Source organism: Dipodomys spectabilis, unplaced genomic scaffold (genome assembly GCF_019054845.1).
Source record: "Dipodomys spectabilis isolate Male_0828 unplaced genomic scaffold, ASM1905484v1 ptg000230l, whole genome shotgun sequence".
Taxonomy (NCBI): domain Eukaryota; kingdom Metazoa; phylum Chordata; class Mammalia; order Rodentia; family Heteromyidae; genus Dipodomys; species Dipodomys spectabilis.
The window spans coordinates 303,648-324,927 of NW_024870907.1; the positions used below are offsets into that span (position 1 = coordinate 303,648).

Here is a 21,280-nt window from a genome sequence, read left to right on the forward strand (position 1 = left end):
AGTGGTGGCAGGAAGGGAGCTCTGGAAGTGGACAGTGGCTGTCCCTCATTTGGCAGAGGAACTAAGGAGCCTGGTTGGCCTACTGGTCCAATGGAGCTGCCTCTAGCCACCTGCAGCTGGACCAAAGGCTTCCAAGGCAGGAGGGACCAGACTCCTGCTTGCACCTTTCCTCAGGAGGAACGGGGATTGTGACAACAGAAATGTCCTTGTTTAGGGGCCTGGAGACTTTTTTAATCCTGTAATGAGGTGTGCCTCATATCCTGTAATGAGTTGAGCTGAGCTGCTAAGCTGCTCAGAGTCCTCAAGGACACCAGAGCAAAGTGCTGCAGGCGGGAGCTGGGAACTGGAGGGTTCCAAGGTCAACTTGGGCTGCTGCTTCCCACCCCCCAGCAGCCCACTTGAGGGAGGTCCCAAAGAATGGGGTCAATAGGTGTGGCATCCTCCCTTCTGTCCATCTGCACAACCTGGACAGACAGCAATGCTTCTGATGGATCACTCATGAAATCTGGAGGCCAGACCTTTGGGTCCCTCCACTGTTCCCCATTCAGGATAGAACACTTAACGGCCAGGAAGACACCAGAAAGGGGGGGGAGGCGGGGGGAGGAAGGTAGGGTGAGCCCTCTCACAGATGAAGATGCAGTCCCACCAACCGCATCAGGACCAATTGACATGTTGGCTAATTGCCTCTTCCCTTTGCCTGTCCCTCAGGAGCTACTGACCTGGACAGGCCATGGGTTAGAGGAGACAAAGCCCCAGGGAGAGTTCAGAAAAGGGCCTTTTATTGCTGAGGATCATTGCTTCCATAAATCTACCCTGCTTCTGCCTCCTGTTCATTGCTGTGCCTTTTGCAAAGTGGCACAGCAGAACACAGCTTCAGCATGGATCTGAGTGTGAATTCTGCTTACTAAGGGTTCTTTTGACTCCTTATCTATAATCCTACTTCAAGTGACACAGGAAGGATCCAGCTTGAGGGCTATGGGGTAGTGGTGCCATGGAGACCCCATACTCGTGAGAAAAAAGGGTGAGGCAGCTCCCTCCAACCTCCCCAGACCATGAAGGCCCTTTTCTGAACAAAGCTCCCAAGTGTCACTTCTGCCACAAGGTGTTGCCTTAGCAACCATGTCTCAGGGAAGAAGACACCTCTAATGAACTGCACCCAACATATCCCCAGGTCAGTGCTAAGGAACAGAAGACCCTTCTTTAAGTCAGACCAGCAGCACACAGTCTTAACACCACATTTACTAGAACTCAGAAGCCCACCCAGCAGCCTTCTTTCTTCTTCTAGCAGTATGGCCCCAGGGGGCCAGGACCAAGCCCTCCTCACAGTAAATAGAAAGGGTCCCTTTTGGTTGGGGCAGAGGGTGCCTTCTACATTTCAGTCAGCTCCTGTCTTGAGTGCAAATCTGCCCCAGAGTGTTCCTCTTGCTAGCTCCAGTCCCATCTCCCAGGGGCTTCAGCTCTGGGTTTCCTAGAGCCAGGCTATTCCTTCATTACCATTGGCTGGCCATAAACCACACAGTATGGCCCAGCCCAGGCCAGCAGGGGCAGTGAAGTCCAGGTTGCTGTAGGTGCCTCTCCCCCACAGTGAACAGCACAGGAGCTAGCTGCCGAAGTACTCAAGCTGGAACTTCTGGAAGTCTTCCTCAGTGAACACTGTGCCCTCGGCCTTCTTCTTCTTTTTCTTCTTCTGCTCCACAGGTCGATCACAAGCCTTGCGGCCCTGATTCTGGTGCAGTATCTGGGAAGGTGGCAGAGGGCACATCATTTCCAGTTACTAGAAGCACAGATGGAGAGGCTCCTGGGGGTGCAGGGCTGAGGGCTCAGGGAACAGCTGGACCAGCTCCCATGGCTCCAGGGAATCCCTAGCTAGGCTATCACCTGTAGGTCCCTTCCTCTAGCCCCATACCCACAGACAAACCTGCTGTGTAACAGATTCCGCCACAGTGCTTCTTGCACTTGTCATAAACTTCAGGTTTGCTCTGAGGTGGTCTTGATGCGCTCGCTTCTGGTACTCAGCTGTGGGTAACAGGAAGGGCTGTCACTTCAGATGGACTCCTTGGATACCTTCTGGATCCCTGCCCCAGACAAAATCCCACTGTCTCTCCTCCTTGACTACTGCAACAGTTTGGAGGCTTCTTGGCCAAATCCACTCTCCACAGTGGTCTTTCTTGAAAGCGTCCCCTGCTCTCACGTATTCAACGAATAGGTCCTGAGCACAATTACGTGTCAGGCACTGTTCTAGGTGCCAGGCTTTCAGCAGGAAGCAGGATGGGAAAGAACTCCTGAACTCATGGACCCCAGTGAGAAAAGATGGGAGGCAAACAAATCAACCAATAAGAGGTCTTGAGTGAAAGACCCCAGCCCGTGCTTGCCCACTAGGTACCCCAAGAAAATTGCTGCCCCTTACCCTGCATACCTAAGGGGGTGGTGGGGCAGGATAAGTGCAGGCCGCTAACCAGGAAACGAAACCTCGAGCCTCTGAGTCACCGCCTGCAGACCCTAGCCTGACCCTAGTACATGCCTTAAAGCCAGACATTCCTAGAAAATAGCCGACCCACCTGTCCCTTCCTGTAAAACTTAACCCTAATGGCAGGGTAGGGCAGAATGTAATAAATCACTTGTCAAAATTAGGGAACAAACAGTTTCGGTGCATAACGACCCGCACAGACTTGTCCGGGCAAGTACCGACACGTCAGCTTTCCCCCCAACCCCACCTACCCCATCTGGCTAGCTTAACCTGACCAATCCTCACCCTGAGCGTAATTTGAAATTAACCAATCATCCCCCTGTAACCACGCATCTCGCTTCTGTAACCTCGCTTCTGCTGTCCATAAAAAGAGGGTGCTTTCAAGCACTCGGCGCGCAAGTCTCCCGATAGACTTTGTCGCCCCGGGTACCCGTGTAACCGGTTCTCAGACACTTGACTCGAACCTTGTGGATCTCGTGGTTAAGTGCACCTGGGAGCCGAGGCATGCCCGAATAAACCTCTTGCTGATTGCATCCGCACAAGTGGTCTCGTTGTTCCTTGGGGAAGGGTCTCTTCTGATTGAAGGACACCCCAAGTCTTCGGGGGTCTTTCATGTGGGGGCTCGTCCGGGATAGAGACCCCCACCCAGGGACCACCGACCCATTTTCGGGAGGTAAGCTGGCCAGCGTCTGTGTGTCGTCTGTGTGCTGTCTGTAAGCTGTCTGAAGTCTTGTGTGGCCAATTTCTGTGCGCTTGCGAATCTGGTGAGTTCGGCCGTTCTCGTCTGTATCAGGCGGACCCGTGGAGGAGCTGACGAGCTCGTACTCCCGACCGCGGTCCCCAGGAGACGTCTTGGGGGCTTCTGGGAGCCTGAAAAAGTGGCTCATCGGAGGGCCTGAAAAAGTGGCCCGTCAGGGAACCCAGTCCTCTTGGACGCGTGGTTCATCAGGGGAGACGAGAGATCCGGACTCTCAATAAAGTCTCCATCAGGTTTTGCTTTCAGTTTGTTAGCAAAAACGTGCAGCGAAGCTAAATGTTCTAAGTGTTGTCAGTATTGTTTTTGTGTTTGTTAAAATCTAAGCATGGGACAGACTGTCACAACCCCCCTTAGCCTTACTTTACAGCACTGGAAGGACAGCCTGAGCCTAGATTGTCTGGTTTTAGGAACTTGCTTGTTTGTCAATTATGAAATTGCCACTGACCACCTGTGAGTGGCCCCAGTTAGATTTCAGCCTTGGGCCTTGGCTCAGGGGGTCTGAGCGTGGGGGAGAACCTGCCAGTCTGAGGGGACGGCCGCTAGGGATTTTTCTTTTCCCTTGCCCCAGATGACTGGGAATTCTCCTCCGCCTTGGAAGGCCCCTGGGTCAACGTCTGCAGGAATCTAAAAAAAAAAAAAAAAAAAAAAAAAAAAAAAAAAAAAAATCCTCCGGAGGTAAATAGGGGGTTTGAGTCCCCATTCACTGAGACTTCATTTTGTCTCTGTGGCCACTTGGTTGTATTGTTAACTTTAGTGTGTGTGTTTTATGTTTTCTGGGGTAGGGAAGTTCTGGGTGAGTGTGGCAGGCTCAATCAGCAGACTCTGGATTCAGCTTGCTGAGTGAGAACAGCACAGAGTTCCAGTAGGGATAAACTGGGGCTCATTAGTCCCCAACTCAGCCTTCAGTTCTTGTCTAGTTCTGTTTTAGAATTGGTACCAGTTTTAAATGTGGATCCTTGGTTTTTGTGTTTATCTGTGTTTTTGTTATTTATTTAAACATCTCTGGGGGAATAAAAGTTCCAGCTGGGCTGGGTCATAGACCTGCTACACCCACCCTCCCTGTGAGGCATGGAAGGTTACTGGGCTAGTTTGGTTCCCTTCAAGCCTCAGGCTGCATTTTCTCCTTGTGCAGGCTGCTAGCAGGGAGGGTGTAAAAGGCTGTGTGTCTGGTTTGGACTTTTTCAACTAGTCCTGACAATGTAAAAATCTGGCCAGTTTAGTTTTAGGTGACCCCCTCCCCCAGCCCTCCTCCTACAGAAGGGATTCAAAAGACTAATTAGTGAATTGCCTTGCTAGATAAGCAAGCTCTGGGAAAATAAAGCCCAACAAAGGTACCTAGTTAAAAAGAAATACTGTCTTAAATTTTTGTTTAAGAACTTTAAAAGGTGTACGTACGACTGATTTTGATTTTTGCGCGCTTTAAGATCTGTGTGAGTGCTTTGTGTGTGTCTGTGAACATGTTCAAAGATAAGAATTGTCAGCATGCTGTAACAATTGGGTGAGTTTAAATTTAAAATTCAAAAGGTTATGAGGTTTGGACATTACCAAAGATTTTAAAAATCTTCACATTGTTTTAAATGGCTTTGTAAAGATTCTTTAACTTGCAAATTAGAAAATCTGGTATTTTAAAAGACTAATGTTTTAAAATGCATTGGCTGTTTGGGATCTAATTCCCTTGGCTAAAATTTGGGGATAAATATTAGAAATTTAAATGTAAATGCTAGTTTAACACTGTCAAAGATGTTACCTGTTCTGTCTGTCTAAAACTGTATTTCATTCGAGAACCAAGAGAAGAGACGGGGAAAAACTTAGAAGCCAACAGAAGACCTATCTTTAGGGGTAAGGGGTGAACAAGCAGAAGTGCAGTTCAGCTGGCCATGCATGGTGGGACAGGCCCTGGGAAGAGTCCACGCAGGGTGAAAGAGGGTAAGCTGGCACAAACGCAGTTCATCTAACCCTAAAGAGTCAGAATGGGTGCGCCCATTCCATAGAAGGGGCTGAGTGGCCCATCTTTGTTCTCTCTTTTCCCTGCAGATACAGACTGAAAACATGATGGTTAAAATGAGTGATGTGATGATCTGATTAGTATTGCTAAAACTTCCCCTTGGATGTGTTAACATTAAAATTAGAAAGGCCTTAAAAAGAGGGCTAAAAAGTTATTTGTATAATGTGACTTGCTTTTAATGTTTTACAATTAAGATATTTTTGAAAGTTATAGAGGTGTTAAGTCTAGCCTCGTGGTATAATGATGGTGACTGTAATTTTTGCATTAAGGAAAAATTGTCATTTGAGTTTAAAAATCTTAATGTGTGTCTGCTTTAAAACAAGCAACCAAGAGGCAATGAGTGACACTTGGCCTCAAGATTTCAAGGGATCTTTTCAAAACGCAAATGAAAACTAAAGTATGAAATATTAAAGGTGATTAATAAGAGGCTTTTAAAAAAAATTAATTAAAAAATGGATTTTTGGATATAAAGTTTAAATGTAAAATTGTTCTTGACATTGGCCTCAATGTGCATAAAGGAAAAATTAAGATTATCAAAAGAATTGCTATTCTAGTTTGCTCTTATAGGTCTTTTTAAGTCTCCAGCAAAGTCCAGAGCAAAACACAGAGGATTCTTACAAGTCTGTCAGATGTAACTTTGACTCTTAATAAGTTTCAGGTAAGAGCATGCTTAAAAGCTACTTCTATGTTGACCACCTTGTTGCTTTTAATTGGAGTAAAGTGGCCTTTCATAAGACGCATTGATCTGCAAACTGGTTCGAAGCCAGCCCGGGCAGACAAAGGTCCCTGTGAGACTGTCACCTCTCTTCAGCCAGCAGAGTACTAGCCCTGGACTAAAGAGTCAGGGGACAGTACTCAAGCGCCAAGCTCAAGACTCATAGTGGCAGAGTACTAGCCCTGGACTGAAGAGTTAGGGGACAGCATTCAAGCCCTGAGTCTGGGACTCAAAGTGGCAGAGTGCTAGCCTTGAGCTGTAGAGCTGAGGGACAGTGCTCAGGCCCTGAGTTCGAGTCCAGCAACCAGCTAAAGGGAAATGCCAATGAGGCATTTATCCAGTGTAGAGAAGACACTCCTGGGACAAGAGCAATGGAGGAGCATCCAGAGGCAGTAAGCCACTGCTTGGATGGCAGAAATGTCAGATCCTAGAGTCATTTTGTGGCCCTTCAAAAACTGGTCAGAGCCGGGAGGTCATAGAAAGATAGTTTGGAAGCATGCCTAATGTCCATGACTATCTACCTTGTAAGGAACAGAAACTTGCCAGTCCTCTGTGATAGTAAAAAAGCTAATGTTATAAAATGTGGGGGATAGTTTAAATCTCAACCCCTTTATGTGCCAAAAAGCTCTAATTGGCAGCTCTAATTGAGCTGACACTAGTTACATGAAGTTCATCTGCTCAGGAAAATGTTTGTAAACCTGAGAGAGTGTTTCTATTGATATCTGTCTAAAGGCCTGCAAAGGTAACTTAGGCATCTTAGGCATTGTTGAGATCACATTCCTAAGCCATCTAGGAAGATGCTTTTGCAAACCAGAGTGCTAAACAAGCTACACTGCTGTAGCCGGAGAAAAGGTCTGTGCAGTTGTCAAAGGTTAAATATTGTTCCTAATGACATCTAACCCTGATAGCCTCTTTGTAAAATAGGCTAAGGTTATAGGTTCCTGGCTAGGTAAGATCAACGCCCGTAAAGTCAGCTTGAAGAAGTTACAGAAGATGGATCTTCGCCCTTCTACCCCCATTTTTAAGATCAAGGGTCCAGAGTCAGAGTTAACTGTTGTAGATATGCAAGGTGTGGAGACTGCATCTGTCAGAGATGGTTACAAGACTAAACCTTCTGAGCCTTCTGTGTCTATTTACAAAAATATCTGGTTAGTAAAAATGTTGTGATTTTGGTAAATTGTCCTGGGCTATTGTTTAAAGATCTTAAAAACCAGCAGGATCAAAGCCTGCCAAGCCTATGCAATGTATCCTTAACCAGTCTGTGTAGGAATTTACAGCCCAGCATGAGGTGTGACAGTCCCTTGGAGCCACTGAGAGATCCTGCTGCTGCTGCTGCTGCATACCCTAATGGTTAAAGTTCAACGACTGCCTGACAGCCACCTGGAGAAACTCCTGCCTAAAGATTCCATCACCTCAGTCTGCTTCCCGGTTGACTGCTGCTAAATCTAAGATCTTGTGGGACATTCTTTTGGGTGATATTCAAAAACCCTCTCTTCCCACAGTGGATATTGGGGACAAGGATATCACTGGCTTACTTGTCTTAGGCACTTCAGTGCATAGTGACTGGAAATCCACTCTATGGTCACAGCCTAGTTTGGCTCTGGTATGGTAATAACCTGAGTGTGTTATCAATTGAGGTAATACTCTTAGCCTTAAAATCTAGCAAGCTTCTACATCACAGTGGTGCCTTAAGACTGTTCTAAGATAAAGGTTCCGCAAGCAAAAGGAAAATTGTGCAGTTTTAAACTACAGCTACAAAGATGCTCAGGGATTGTAAAGAAAGAGGGTGGTAAAGAAAGCCTTGGAAAAGGGATTGTAAAGAAGGTAGTAAAAAAAGCCTTGGGAAAGGAATTGGGGAAAAAATTGATATCCACTTTGGATAAGAAAGGATTTGAAAAGTAAGAATTGTCTTTAAAGAAGACAAACCTCAGAAAGTTTAAGTATGTAGCAAATGGTATGAGTATGTCTTAAAATTGGAGCTTACAAGTACAGCTGGTACAAAGGATCATGGAACAAGTCCCCATGGTTCGCTACCCTGTTATCCTCCCTAATGGGACCACTAATACTATTAATGCTAATTCTTACCTTAGGTCCCTGCATTATAAATCGCCTGATACAATTTGTAAAAGACCGACTATCGGTCGTACAGGCCCTAGTACTAACCCAACAATATCATCAGCTTAAATTAACGGAGGAAACGTCGGGTGAATGAAGGATTTCATTCAGGCAAAAGGAAATGGGGGAATGAAAGACCCCAGCCCGTGCTTGCCCACTAGGTACCCCAAGAAAATTGCTGCCCCTTACCCTGCATACCTAAGGGGGTGGTGGGGCAGGATAAGTGCAGGCCGCTAACCAGGAAACGAAACCTCGAGCCTCTGAGTCACCGCCTGCAGACCCTAGCCTGACCCTAGTACATGCCTTAAAGCCAGACATTCCTAGAAAATAGCCGACCCACCTGTCCCTTCCTGTAAAACTTAACCCTAATGGCAGGGTAGGGCAGAATGTAATAAATCACTTGTCAAAATTAGGGAACAAACAGTTTCGGTGCATAACGACCCGCACAGACTTGTCCGGGCAAGTACCGACACGTCAGCTTTCCCCCCAACCCCACCTACCCCATCTGGCTAGCTTAACCTGACCAATCCTCACCCTGAGCGTAATTTGAAATTAACCAATCATCCCCCTGTAACCACGCATCTCGCTTCTGTAACCTCGCTTCTGCTGTCCATAAAAAGAGGGTGCTTTCAAGCACTCGGCGCGCAAGTCTCCCGATAGACTTTGTCGCCCCGGGTACCCGTGTAACCGGTTCTCAGACACTTGACTCGAACCTTGTGGATCTCGTGGTTAAGTGCACCTGGGAGCCGAGGCATGCCCGAATAAACCTCTTGCTGATTGCATCCGCACAAGTGGTCTCGTTGTTCCTTGGGGAAGGGTCTCTTCTGATTGAAGGACACCCCAAGTCTTCGGGGGTCTTTCATTGAGCACAATGTCCAATACCATCAAAAAAGAAGAAAAAAAGACTAGCAGGGGAAGGGCTACGTAGAAGGTGGAAACCAACTGGGAGGCCTTTACAATAACCCAGGTATGAGGTGGCGGTCACACAGTTGTCTGCTTTTGTGGCCGTCCCTCTCCCCACTCTTGCTCGTGCAGGGCGCTGGGCTGGACATCAGAGCCTCAGACAAGTCCAAAGGGAATTCTGTGCCTCGGGCAAGTCTCAGTCCAGCAGAAATGGCAGCAACCCCAGTGACAGGATGGCCAGACATCCCCAACACGCTTGTTCATTACATGCCACCTTTACTAAGCTAGCCTTTCTTTCAAATTAAAAGACAACAGCTCCTTTCTACTCTTCCTGGAGTAACTGTCCTTGGACCTTTCGTTTCGAGACTCCGAGGCTCCTCCATTCGCTAAGCCTTCGGTCCACGAGGGCCTTGACCTAACTCTCAGCTCCATCCCCTCTATCTGATATACCCGTGACTACATCTGTCTGCTCCATTCGTGGGCATTCTAGCAACGACCCGGACGCACCGATCGCCGACTTGGGGACCTTGCCCTTGGCCGAGTTCCGCAGCTTCTGGGCCTGGGTGGCCTTCGCCTTGGCTCGCGCCCTCCGGGCCCGCTTCGCCGGGGCCCCGCTCGGCTGGGCCTGGCCCGGCGCCGCTCCGGAGGCTGCAGGGGGGAGAGGAGCGGAGCCGAGTCGGAGGACGCGCGGGGCTCCCGTCCTCGGGGGCTGTGCGGGCGGCCCGGGCCCCTCCCCGCCCTGGGCCCTCGGCCCGCAGCCCCGCGGACGAACCCTCCTCACCTTCGGACGCCGCCAGCAACTCCAGGCCCCGCCGCACCAAGGCGGCCGACATGACTGCGCCCAGCGCCGCCCGCGCGCCCCACGCGACTTCCTTCGGCCTCGGCGGTGCTCCTCGCCCGGTGGAAACCGGAGCTGGAACACTCCGTTCCGGCGTGCGGGAGGGGTGGGGAGCGGGAGGAAGGGGGCCGCCTAGCGTATGACGCATGCGTTGTAGGCTTATTCTTGAGCGAGAAGAGGGGCGGGGCTGGGGGAGGCGGGCCTAAGGCGCAGAAGGACACGTTCATTGTCCAATCCCAACCCAATCGTCTCCGTGAGGGTCAAGTCACGCCTCCTCCCGGAAGCCGTCCGCAGACAGCCGCGCCCGCCCGGGGCCTGGCCTCTCTGAAGGGGGCGAGGCCCGGGGTCGGCGGTTTTGATTCTTAAGGGTTCGGTGGGGATTCGTCAATGTGTGGCGCAGGTAGCGGCTTGGGAGTGCAGCTGCCAGGGCTCTTGCCAAGGGGCAATGTGACATAGTTCTGTTTTTGTTTTGTGTTTTTGTTTTTTTTGATCAGTCCTGGGGCCTGAGCTCTGGGCCTGCGCACTGCCCCTCAGCTCGTCAGCTCAAGGCGAGCGCTCTACCACTTGAGCCACAGCGCCACTTCCAGCTTTTTCTGATTACGTGGTGCTGAGGAATCGAACCCAGGGCCTCAGGCATGGAAGGCGAGCGCTCTACCACTGAGCCACCTTCCCAGCCCTGTGACATATTTTTATTTAAAAAAAAAAATAGAGGAAGGATGCCAGCTCAAGGCTAGCGCAGATGGAGAGCTGTTTCAAGGGGAAAAAAAGCCCTTGGAGGCAGAGGTTGAGGCACAAGGATTTCGAGTTCAAGACCAGCTGCGTAGCAAGAACGTGTCCGAAAATAAACGAAGGCTTCTCTGCTTTAGTTTCTAATACGGTAACTATCAGTAGATAGGCTACAGAGCCATAGTGCCCCCGTCCTTTTGCTGTTAGCTTTTCAGATAGGGTCTTTGCTTTGTCCTCGGACCTCTGTCCTCCTACCTTGCTGGGGTTAGGGCGGTATACCACCATGCCTGGTGGGAACTTGAGTCTTTAAAGAGAGCAAAGGTTTCCTAGATGGAAAAAGTTTGAGAGCTTTGCCCTAGAAATGACTCCTCCTGCAGGAGGAGGGGTTCTGGCTGGCAGCTGCTCTGTCTGGCACCTGGCAGGCGGAAGCCAGGCAGCTCCATCCAGTCAGTGAACCATGACAAAATTCACTGAGAAACCGTATCTGAGGGCTTTCTGTGTATCTGACGCTGTGAGGGTCCTGGAGATGGCCCAGCTGGTTCTACTTAGTCTGAAAATCAGTAGCCCAGGAGGGAGACATTCATAATAATAAACATCACATCAGAGGAAAGTGTTACCCAAGCTACTCAGGAGACTGAGATCTGAAGATTGAGGTTCAAAGCCAACCCTGGGTCAGAAAGTCCATGAGACTCCCAGCTCCAATGTACCATTAGAAAACCAGAAGTGGAGCTGTGGTTCAAAGTGGTAGAGCACTAGCCTTGAGCAAAAAAGCTCAGGGACAGTGCTGAGACCCTGAGTTCAAGCCTCACAATGGGGGCATGGGAGAGAGTGCAGAGTTCAGCAGTCCAGGCTCGGGGTACTCTGGTTCTGGTTCTGCAGAGCTCTGGAGAGGTTGTCACTGCCATCACTGGAGAGGACCAATCTGGTTCCCAGGAGACCCTTTGACCCCGTCCCAGGTCACTGGCCTCATCTAGGGGGCGCTCTGTCTTGCCAGCCTCTGCTGATCCTCATCTTGAGGACAGCATAGGTCCTTTGACATAAAGACATTCTTCTTGGAACTGGCAGTGATGGTAAGAAAGAGATTTAGAGGAGAAAGGAGCAAGATGGAGGCAGGAAGGCCAAACTTTTCCTGATTTTAGTTACCTGTGAGCCTAGGTGAGGCATCAGTTGCAAAGGCCATTTGCCTGGTCCAGCAGTGCCGAGGCCAAGGAATAATGAGCTCACACCAGTGCTGCCAGAGCTGGGAATCGAGACACCACAGCATGTGGTCTGGGTACGAAGGACAGTACATCCCTGGTGCTTGGTGCCAGATGGGGCCTGGGGAGATGAGGAGGGGCTGACCCTGAGTGAGGCGGGAAGCAGTCCAGACAGGAGAGCGTTGTAGTGACACAGCAGTGCAGAGAGGGGGTAACATGGGCACAGAATGCTCTCAAGGGTCAGACTCTATAATTGTGTCCTAGTGGTTGTGGGAGGGGGAGAGGCCCAGTCATGTGGCCAGACAGGTGTCTGTTTCTTCTCCTAAAATAGCCACCTTGTTTTCTCACATGTATTTGTTGTTTGCTGTATGTTTTCCCAGCTGCCCCCCACTATTAGCTTCAAGTGGGCTCCGCATACAGTAAGCACTTGATAAAGGCATGAATAGGATGGAGGAAGGGTGAGTTTGGGATGCCAGGGGGCAGCAAGTTAGGGATGGGCAAGTTGGACTTAGCAGGACCAAGGGCCAAGCTGTTCTTCTCTGACTCTGGGCTGACCAGCACATGGTCCCTAGTACAGGAATTCTGTGTATTCCAAGGTCCCCCTAGCAACAGGGCCTCTTGGGGCTGTGTGTACCCAGTGGCAGTCATTAGGGGAAATTCTCTAAAGAGGGATGTGGAGAAGTGGGACTAGGATCTCCATGACTGCTGGGCCAGTGCCACTTGGTGACTGAACCACTAGGTGGCGCCACAGGCTAGCTTTCTCTAGCCAGCAACCCAGTCTCTGTACTGTGGGGTCTCAAGTGTCTAGGCTGGCCTTGGGTCTTCACAGCCCGCACTGCAGGTTTGTCTCCCTGATGACCCTGTCGTGTGGTCTTCCATGCTCAGGGCAGAACAGCCCTCCTGGGTCTGGCAGGAAGGGGGAAGCTGAGTCAGAGCCATCAGGCTGGCTGGACTGTACAGGGTGGAGGTGAGGTCTTTTTCTAGAAAAGGATGCATATTACTGCCGGGCACTCACTGAGGGGACTGAGTGAGTCCAGAAAGTTCCTGAGCAGAGTGCCTCAGTTTCCTCATCTGTTAACCGGGGCTTGACTGAAGCTCCCTGGGGGGGGGGTGCATGGAGCTAACAAATTAGTACTAGAATGGAGAAAGGATGCCCCTTGGCTCTTAGAGACATTAGACTAAGTACAGCCAGTGTTGTATTGTGTCTTTCCACTCTGGCAAGAATGAGGTGGGCTGGGCACTGTTGTGGGCCCACTCTGTAGCCCATTTGTGGGTGATCTGGGGGGCAGACAGTGATGCAGGGGGGAGTCAAAAGTGGTCTTTGTTTCCCCTGTCAGTCCTAGGGCTTGAACTCAGGTCCTGGGCACTGTCCCTGAGCCTCTTTGTTCTCAAAGCTAGTGTGGGGTCGTGAATGAGCACCTCCAGTGTTCTGTTCCTCAGTGTCCCCCTCTAATCACTGGACATTCCACCAGTGGATGGACGGGAGGCTCTGGGGAGAGCGTATCACCAAAGGGCTTGGGGAGGGGAGGGGCAGGAGCCGCTGGGGTCTGGAATGTGGGGGATTCTGGCTTCCAAGAAAGTGGGGAGTGGGCCCGGAGGGTCCTGTCCCTTCTAGCCAGGCTTTCATGTCTAATTATGTCTCCATTAAAATGCAGATTTTTCCGAATGGAGGCCCATTGCCATGGCAACAGAGTCTGGGAATGGGTTGCTGGGGACTGGTCTCCATTTTCTGATCTGCCCAGACCAAGCTGGGGCCTGCCTGAGCTTCTCAGCCTTGATTTCCAATCCTGCCCCGAGGCTGGTACTTTGGGGAAAAGAGAGCCAAGGAACTCTGAACAAATTGCTGCTGCTTCTTGGCCTTAGTCTCCCAATCAGCAAATTGGGGACAAGGCCTGTCATGCAGGGTTGTCCTGAGGATTCAGTAAGTTAAATGTCAGACCCTGGAGGAACCAGGCCTGAGAGGCATGGTTGCACATCTAAGTACTCACTGAAGTCTTGGCCTTGACTTCTCCAAGGAAGGGTGTCAAAGCTGTCTCCTGCCAGCACTAGTGGCTCACGCCTATAATCTTAGCTACTCAAGAGGCTGAGATCTGAGGATCTCAGTTCAAAGCCAGCCTGGGCAGGAAAGTCTGTGAGACTCTTATCTCCAAGTAACCACTAGAAAAACCAAAGTGGTGCTGTGGCTCTAGTGGTAGAGCGCTAGCTTTGAGCTGAAGAGCTGAGGGACAGTGCCTGGGCCCTGAGTTCAAACCCCACGACCAACCAAGAAAAAAAAAAAAGCCATCTGCTGTTCTGGAGTTCTGATGTCTGCTCTTTCTGTGGTTGAGGAGACAGAAGATGGTGTGGGAGAGGCCTTCAAGGCTTCACTGTTGCTGGTCCTGTAGCTGTTCAACTGGATGCTATTTTTGCCCTGCAAGGGGGATATAAATAACTAACAAATGGTGGGAGGAGGATCTTTCTGTCCCCAGTGGATCTAAAAAAAAAGGAAGGATAAAAAGAAGGAACTTTAAGAAGGGAAAAGAAGCTGGGTGTTGGTGGCTCACATCTATAATCCTAGTTACTTAGGAGGCTGAGATCTGAATGTGGAGGTTCAAAGCCAGCCAGGGTAAGAAAGTCTACAAGACTTTTATCTCCAATTAATTATCAAAAAGCCAGAAATGGAGGTGCTGTGGCTCAAAGTGGTAGAGCACAAAAGTTCAAAGACAGTGCCCAGGCCCTGAGTTCGAGCCCTAGGACGGCCACAAAAAGTGGGGGAGCAGGGGAAGAGCGCTAGCAAAGGCAGCAGGAAGAACTGAGTACATGGAGGAGGGAGATCTTTTCTTTTCTTTTTCTTTTTTGCCTCTCTTGCTAGGAAGCTCAGATTGAAATGTATTATTCAACTGTTATAAGTAATTTAATACATGATTGAATTATATTAGCATATTATTCAACTTGGAATAAGTATTTCAACTTGCTTTTTTTCTTTCTTTTTCTTTTTTTTTGTCAGTTGTGGGGCTTGAACTCAGGTTCTGGGTTCTGTCACTGAGCTTGTCCCTGAGCCACCAGCCCTCGGCTTGTCCCTGAGCTTTTTCATTCAATGGCATCACTCTACCACTTTGAGCCACAGCACCACTTCCAGTTTTCTGGTGGTTAATTGGAGATAAGACTCTTACAGACTTTCCTGCCTGGGCTGGTTTTGAACCATGATCCTCAGATCTCAGCCTTCTGAGTAGCTAGGATGACAGATGTGAGCCATTGGTACCTAGCTCATTTTAACTTTCTAGTACTTACAGTTTGCTCATGTTTCCTAATTGATTTCTGTCTGATTTTAACCAGGGATGGACTTGGGCCCAGAACTGGCCATTGGCAAGGGTCTTCAGACAGTCTAGTAGCAGTGCTCAGTGCCCTTCTGGAAAATGAGGAGGCCAAAGACTCTTACTGATCCCCTAAGGCTGCATGGCTTCTGGTGGGATTTCCATCTCTACAGTCCACTGGCCGCTTCCTCCCTCCTGTACTATGGACCTGCCCCCTCTCATGCCTGCCCCTTACCTCTGTCTTATCTGGGCAGGAGATGAGAGCCATCTCCTTGCCCTTCTCCACCCTTAGGACAGGGACCCAGCACCCTTTCTGCTCCACCTTCTCCATTACCTAGACTCCCCCATCTTTCTACTCCCGGCCTTCCCTCCATTCCAATCTCTGCTGTGCCCCAGGTGCTCCTGGGAAATGTGCTACCAGGACACATGGTTGGGGAGCTGGGGGGGTGGCAGTTATGCGGCTTCCACGGGTCCATCCCCAAGCTCAAGTGTGATTGAGGGGCTCCTGTGGGGTACAGCAGGGGACACACAAGGTGAATGAGCCCCTGGGCCTCTCCTCCCTTTCCTCAAATAGAGGAGGAAATCTTCCCTCCCTTCCTGCCTTGCTCTTGGGAACGATTGAGCATTTCCTTAGACTCTAGCTCACAGCTCCTGGGAGACCCAGATGAATTAAAGATGTAATTAAATTAGGAATCGTTCATTATTTGCAGGCTAGGATCCTCTGGCAGGTGGGGTGCGGGAGGAGGGAGGGGGTCATCTTTCCTGCCTGGGCCCAGAGCTTCTCTCCTGAGGGCTGAAGGAGTTGTGGTCAGATTGGCATCTAGGAGAGGCAGCCCCCTCCCCAGCCTCCACGGACTCTGCACAGGGATGGGCAGCTTTGGAAGCCCACTGTCCCCTCCTCCCAGAAAATCATGTACTGAGCTTTGCCTTGCTAAACCTCAGCATTCACATCTGCAGAATGAGACAGAGGTTTGGAGGTGGGATCCTGCTAACTTATCCTTAGTCTTGTTTAAAGCAGGTGTGTGCGCGTGCGCACACACACACTAGGGCTTGAACTCAGGGCCAGGGCACTGTCCTTTAGCTTTTATTTTTAACTTAGGATGAGCACTCTACCACTTAGCTAATTGAAGATAAGTGTCTCATAGATTTTTCTCCCCGGCTGGCTTCAAACCATGATCCTCAAATCTCAGGCTCCTGAGTAGCTAGGATTACAGGGGTGAGCCACCAGCACCTGGCTTAAAGTAGTTTCTATCCAAAAACTTGTCAGTCTCCCTGTCCTTTCCCATTACCGCCACCCCCACCAAGCCCTGCAAGGATACCCTTCTTACTTGAAGACACAATTTTCACACTCAGCCTAAACCTAGGATATTTACCCTCAATGTTGTTCTCCTATGGAAAGAAAGAAAGCCAAGTGAATGGGTAAGGCAGTCTCTGTTCCATGCGGAGCTGTATCTCTGCTCTCCAACAGCTTTCTGTCCAGTGGGGGATGGAGCACCGGGGCCGCCAAGGGAGAGGGAGGGGGAAGGGAGGCACCAGGTTATGGGGAACGGAGTGTGCAAAGACCTGGAGGCAGGGTAGGGCTGGGAGAGGTGAGGGCCGCTGAGAAGCAGGTGTGAGCTGGGGATGAGGCCCTGGAGCAGGCCGGTGGCAGGGGGGGATGGCAGCAGGGTGGGGTGGGCAGAGGCTCCTCTCCATTCCCAGAAGAAAGTGACATTTTCAGAAGTTGTCACCAGTGTGACAGAGCTGTCAGGAGTACAGGAGGCAGCCATGCACCTGGGACACGGAAGTCACGGCTCTGTGTGTTGTGTGAGAGTGTGAAAACTCACAACCTTTTCATTAAGAGAGGTAACAGTAAACACAAGAAGATGAGGCGTGTGGGTGAAGGCCGCCGGTTCTGCTCTGATGCCTTCATTCCCAGATTCGTTGTCACCTTTGCTTGGGACACTTTTTTCTTGGTCACTGGTGATTTCAAAATGGTGTCAAAGATGAAATGGCTCTCTTCTGAAGAAAATCTCCAGCCTGAGCGGCCATTCTCATGAGCTCTGAGCTTTGTCTATCTCTGTCCCTTCCTTGGTCTTTGAATCCTATCCAGGAGCAGGTTAGGGCCAGAATCACAGCTGTGCTGCGGGCCTGGCCTGTGGGCCAGGTGGGAATTCAGCACCACGGACAGCAGCCACGCGCCAGGCTGGGGCAGAGGCTGTTTTTGCTGGTTTGGGATGCTTTGGCTGGAGACATGGGCCCCGAACCCCCATCCAGGAAGTCCGGGTGCAGAGTGGGGGTGCTGAGGTGCCTGGGGCCCAGAGCTCACAGGATCGTTACCTTGATTCCCCAAGGACCCCTGTCCCCACCTCCGCGATATCATGTGTATGCCCCGTGCACAATTCATTTCTTCCTCAGTATGCGGTGTCTTCTCCAATGCCACCCCCTCAGCTGCCTGCTTGCTCTTGCGAATGAACCCCATTTCCAGGCCTTCATCCCTTCTCCTGGCAAGGAGCTTCAGGCCTGGCACCATGGACGCTTGGGCCCAGCTTCCGGACTTTGTGCTGAGCGACCTTGGGCAGGCATCTAGCCACCTAACCTCATGGCATCAGAAAGGGGGCTTTGGGCTTGTGAGGTCTGAGCTTCCTACCAAACACTGCAGTCAGCTCCTGACAGCTGATACCCTGGAGGAGAGAGCTGTGGGCAGAGGCCCGTGTGTGCTGATGGCTGCAGGAGAGGAGCCTGGGGCAGAGAGAGAGAGAGAGAGAGAGAGAGAGAGAGAGAGAGAGGGAGAGAGAGAGAGAGAGGGGAGAGAGAGAGAGGAGAGAGAGTTGGGGAAGACGCAGGAGCGGCTGGATCAGAACAGAAGAGCCCCTTAACCTGTATATTTAGCTCAGGGAGGTATATAAACAGAATCCTGGGGCCTGCACAGCATCCCCCCCCCCCCCCCCCCCCCGTGAGTCACCCCTGCCACTGAGCTGCAGCTAAAGTTAGACTCCAATCACAGGCTCCCTCCTGCTCCCTCCTCTCCTTCTTCCTGGTCCCACGCTGCCCCCTTATCTCTTCATCTTCTGCTCCTCTTTCCCCTCTCCTCTCCTCTCTTCCTCCCTTCCGCTCTGCTCTCTGGTGCTCTGAACTGGCTCCTTCCCCCTCGGTCAGAGGCTCAGCTTTCTCTCCTCTCCCTTCCCCACCTTCCTTCTCTCTTGCCTCCTTTCCCTCCGTCTCTCTAACTCTGGCTACAACTTTGCCCCCTTCTAGAGCACCCTTGGAGAAGGGCACGTTTGCACCTGTGTCTGTGTGAGTGTGAACCCGGTAATAATAGCACACATGTGTCTATGTGTACTTGAGAGGCGTGTGTGCGTGGCTGGGTGAGTGTGTGTCTCACAGGGAGAATGCCGTTTGTGGGAACAGTATTTACTTGCATGTATGTGTGTGTGTGCATGTGTGTGTGCACGTGCATGTGTGCAGGTATGCACACATGTGGGAGGGTGAAGATTGTCCATGTCTTAGTGTGTCTTTGGGGAAGGACAGCTCTGTCTCCTAGAAGTGAATACTGAGTTAAGCACTGGCCCCTTCCCCCTTTCTTTCTTTCTTGGGGGCTGGGTGCGGGGTGGGGAGAGCCTCCCCGGGCTGGGAGTCAGGTGGCTGCAGGCCAGGAGGGTGGACTGGACCCTGGGTGGGCTTTGTGGACTGCTCTGCTACTTCCTGTGTGACCGACCTCGAGTCCATTTCCTGACTAGCCGCTGCATCTGCACTGCCCCGAGGCGCAGGATGGCCCTGCCCAGCTCCGGACCAAGGCAGGGATGAGTTCGGGCCTCCCTCTGCTTGCTTGTCAATGTGGGTTTGGCATGCTGCTTTCCTCACTGCTGGCCTCCAGTTGACACTGACTGGCTTTCAAACAGGAGTGGAGGCTGGCTCCCCCCTGGGCAGGGCCCCCTGCCTAAGACAGCCTTCAAGGTGCACCCCGAAAGCTGCTCTTCAGGAAGCTGCTCATATCTCCTCTCCTCCAGCGCCCCCCCCCCCCCCCCCCCCGCAGGATGGTGGCAGCCTCCTCTCTCAAATACCTGGTCCGTGTGGAATCCGGGAAAGGACTTAGGGAAGGTGTGTGTGTGTGTGTGTGTTTGAGAGAGAGAGAGAGAGAGAGGGAGGGAGGAGGGAGGGAGAAGGAGAGAGAGAGGGGAGGGAGAGGAGAGAGAGATCGGAGCCAGTGGCTGGCCTGAGCCCAGGCCCACCCAGCATGAATGGGGGTCCTGGCAGGGAGGCCCCGGGGTGGCTGGGGAGGCACAGCTCTCTCGTCCCGAGGCTGGGAAGGAAGCAGCCAGGGCCGTGGTCTCAGGATTTGGGTCAGATCATGTCTACCTCCTTGAAGATGACAGTCTTGGAGCTGGAGCAAGGGTGGGGTAGGGTCGGTCTGGTTTGGAGGGAGGGCATGTGTGCCACATGCCTGAGGCCCTGGTTCTATCCCCTGGAGTTGGAAGGGAGGGAAATCCTACCATGATGACAGCTCTACATCTTCACCCCTGGCCCACCTCCTGACTTTATTTCCCCCTTGCAGGCTGGCTCTGCCTGATGAATTTATTCAGGCATCCGTTCATGTCATCACTTCCCCTCAGTAAGAAGGGGCAAAGACTGGCTGGTCGCTGCTGCCCAGGGTCTGGTCCTGGGCCTGGCAAATAGGGGGGGGGTGCTCAGGGCAGGCTGCCCAGGAGACAGAGCTGCCCAACAGGCCAGGATCTTGGCCTGCTCACTCACTCACTCATTCTTTCTGCAGCTCCTCTGACCTCGCTCTGTGCCCGGCTCTGGGCTGTATGGACGGCCCCTGCCTTGGGGGGCTCCCCTTGGCAGGGAAGGCAGGGCAGAGAAGCCTGTCAGTAAGACAGGGTGAGCGGCCAGGGGTCACCAACTCTGCTTGGTGAGCTCCTGGAGGAGGTGGGGCTCCCGAGTGGGGCTGGAGGGGTGCAAAGGCTCCAGCTTCTGCTATGCAGCTTTTTCTACCCCATAGAAGACCATGTGAAACAGAGCTGGGCTCATTTCCTTCCTTCTTTCTTTCCTTCCTTCCTTCCTTCCTTCCTTCCTTCCTTCCTTCCTTCCTTCCTTCCTTCCTTCCTTCCTTCCTTCCTTCCTTCCTTCCTTCCTTCCTTCCTTCCTTCCGTCCTCCCTCTTTCCTTCCTTTGAGCTTGCTAAGGTTTGAACTCAGAGTCCTACACTAGCTTGGCTTGCTGGCTTAGATGGTGGTCCACCATTTAAGCCATACCTCCAGCCCTACATTTTTGTTGGTTGTGGGACTTGAACTCAGGGTCTGGGCGCTGTCATTGAGCTCTTTTGCTCAGAGCTAGTGGTCTACCACTTTGAGCCACAGCACCACTCCTGGTTTTTGAGTAGTTTATTGGAGATAAGAGACTCACACTTTCCTGTCCAGGCTGGCTTTGAACCACAATCCTCAGATCTCAGCCTCCTGAGTAGCTAGGATTGCAGGCATGCACCACCAGCCCCCAGCTCAGCCCTACGTTTTGTTGATTTAATTTGGAGATGGAGTATCACATACTTTACTGCTCAGACTTGCTTTGAACTATAGTCCTACAGATCTCAGCCTCCTGAGTAGGACCCTGGCCACTTGAGAGGTTAGGTTGACAGGTGTGAGCCACCAGCACCCTGGCTTTGAACTGCGATCCTCAGATCTCAGCCTCCTTAGTAGCTAGGATTACAGGCGTGAGCTATCAGCGCCTGCCTGGGATTCTTTTCTGAAACCCAGAGCTGGTGTTATAGCACAGAGGTGGTCTCCCAGCTGGGACTGAAGGACTGCCCTCCTCCCACCCCCAGTTTTCACAAGATTAAAACTCCCAAAGAAAGCACTGAAGCCTCCTGGGCGGGTGTTCTGACAGGGGCAGGAGGCTGGGACACCCCCACCTAGCGCCCAGCCCAGTCCCGGGCGGTGAGGCTGCAGGTGTCCACTAAGGTGGTCAGCCCCTCAATGGTCTCTCCTTCATGGTAACATTGGAGGTGGCCTCCAGGAGCCTGACTGCCAGGCACCAGCCTTTGTCCAGCCTAAGATAAAAGGGACAGTTGGCTGCCTGATTATTCTTTCTACAAGCAGCAGGCACCGTGGAGAGAAGAGAGGGGAGAGATGCATGCGTGTGTGAGATTTACACACAGCGCAATGACAGGGAGTGTCAGACAGACAGACAGACAGACAGAGAAAGCTGCCACACTGAGTCAGAGAGGCAGAGACAGAAGAGGGGAGAGGGAGGAGCATGGTGATCCCTCTGGGGACTCACCTGAGTCTTCC

At 51.5% G+C, this 21,280-nt stretch overlaps 1 protein-coding gene and 1 long non-coding RNA gene across 2 annotated transcripts; one reads left to right on the forward strand and one right to left on the reverse strand.

Moving 5' to 3' along the window:
* Positions 1-1,219: 1,219 nt before the first annotated feature.
* Rps19bp1 (ribosomal protein S19 binding protein 1) lies at positions 1,220-9,837 on the reverse strand. The gene is made up of 4 exons (XM_042698088.1): positions 9,744-9,837; positions 9,470-9,610; positions 1,919-2,016; positions 1,220-1,738 (listed from the first exon to the last, which is right to left on the reverse strand). The coding sequence occupies exons 1-4, from the start codon at positions 9,793-9,795 to the stop codon at positions 1,601-1,603; spliced, it is 429 nt and encodes a 142-aa protein (XP_042554022.1). The 5' UTR covers positions 9,796-9,837; the 3' UTR covers positions 1,220-1,600.
* Positions 3,031-3,988, forward strand: LOC122123669. Its single transcript, XR_006150424.1, has 3 exons — positions 3,031-3,154; positions 3,559-3,561; positions 3,979-3,988. It is a non-coding gene; the product is annotated as an uncharacterized LOC122123669 (long non-coding RNA).
* Positions 9,838-21,280: the final 11,443 nt, after the last annotated feature.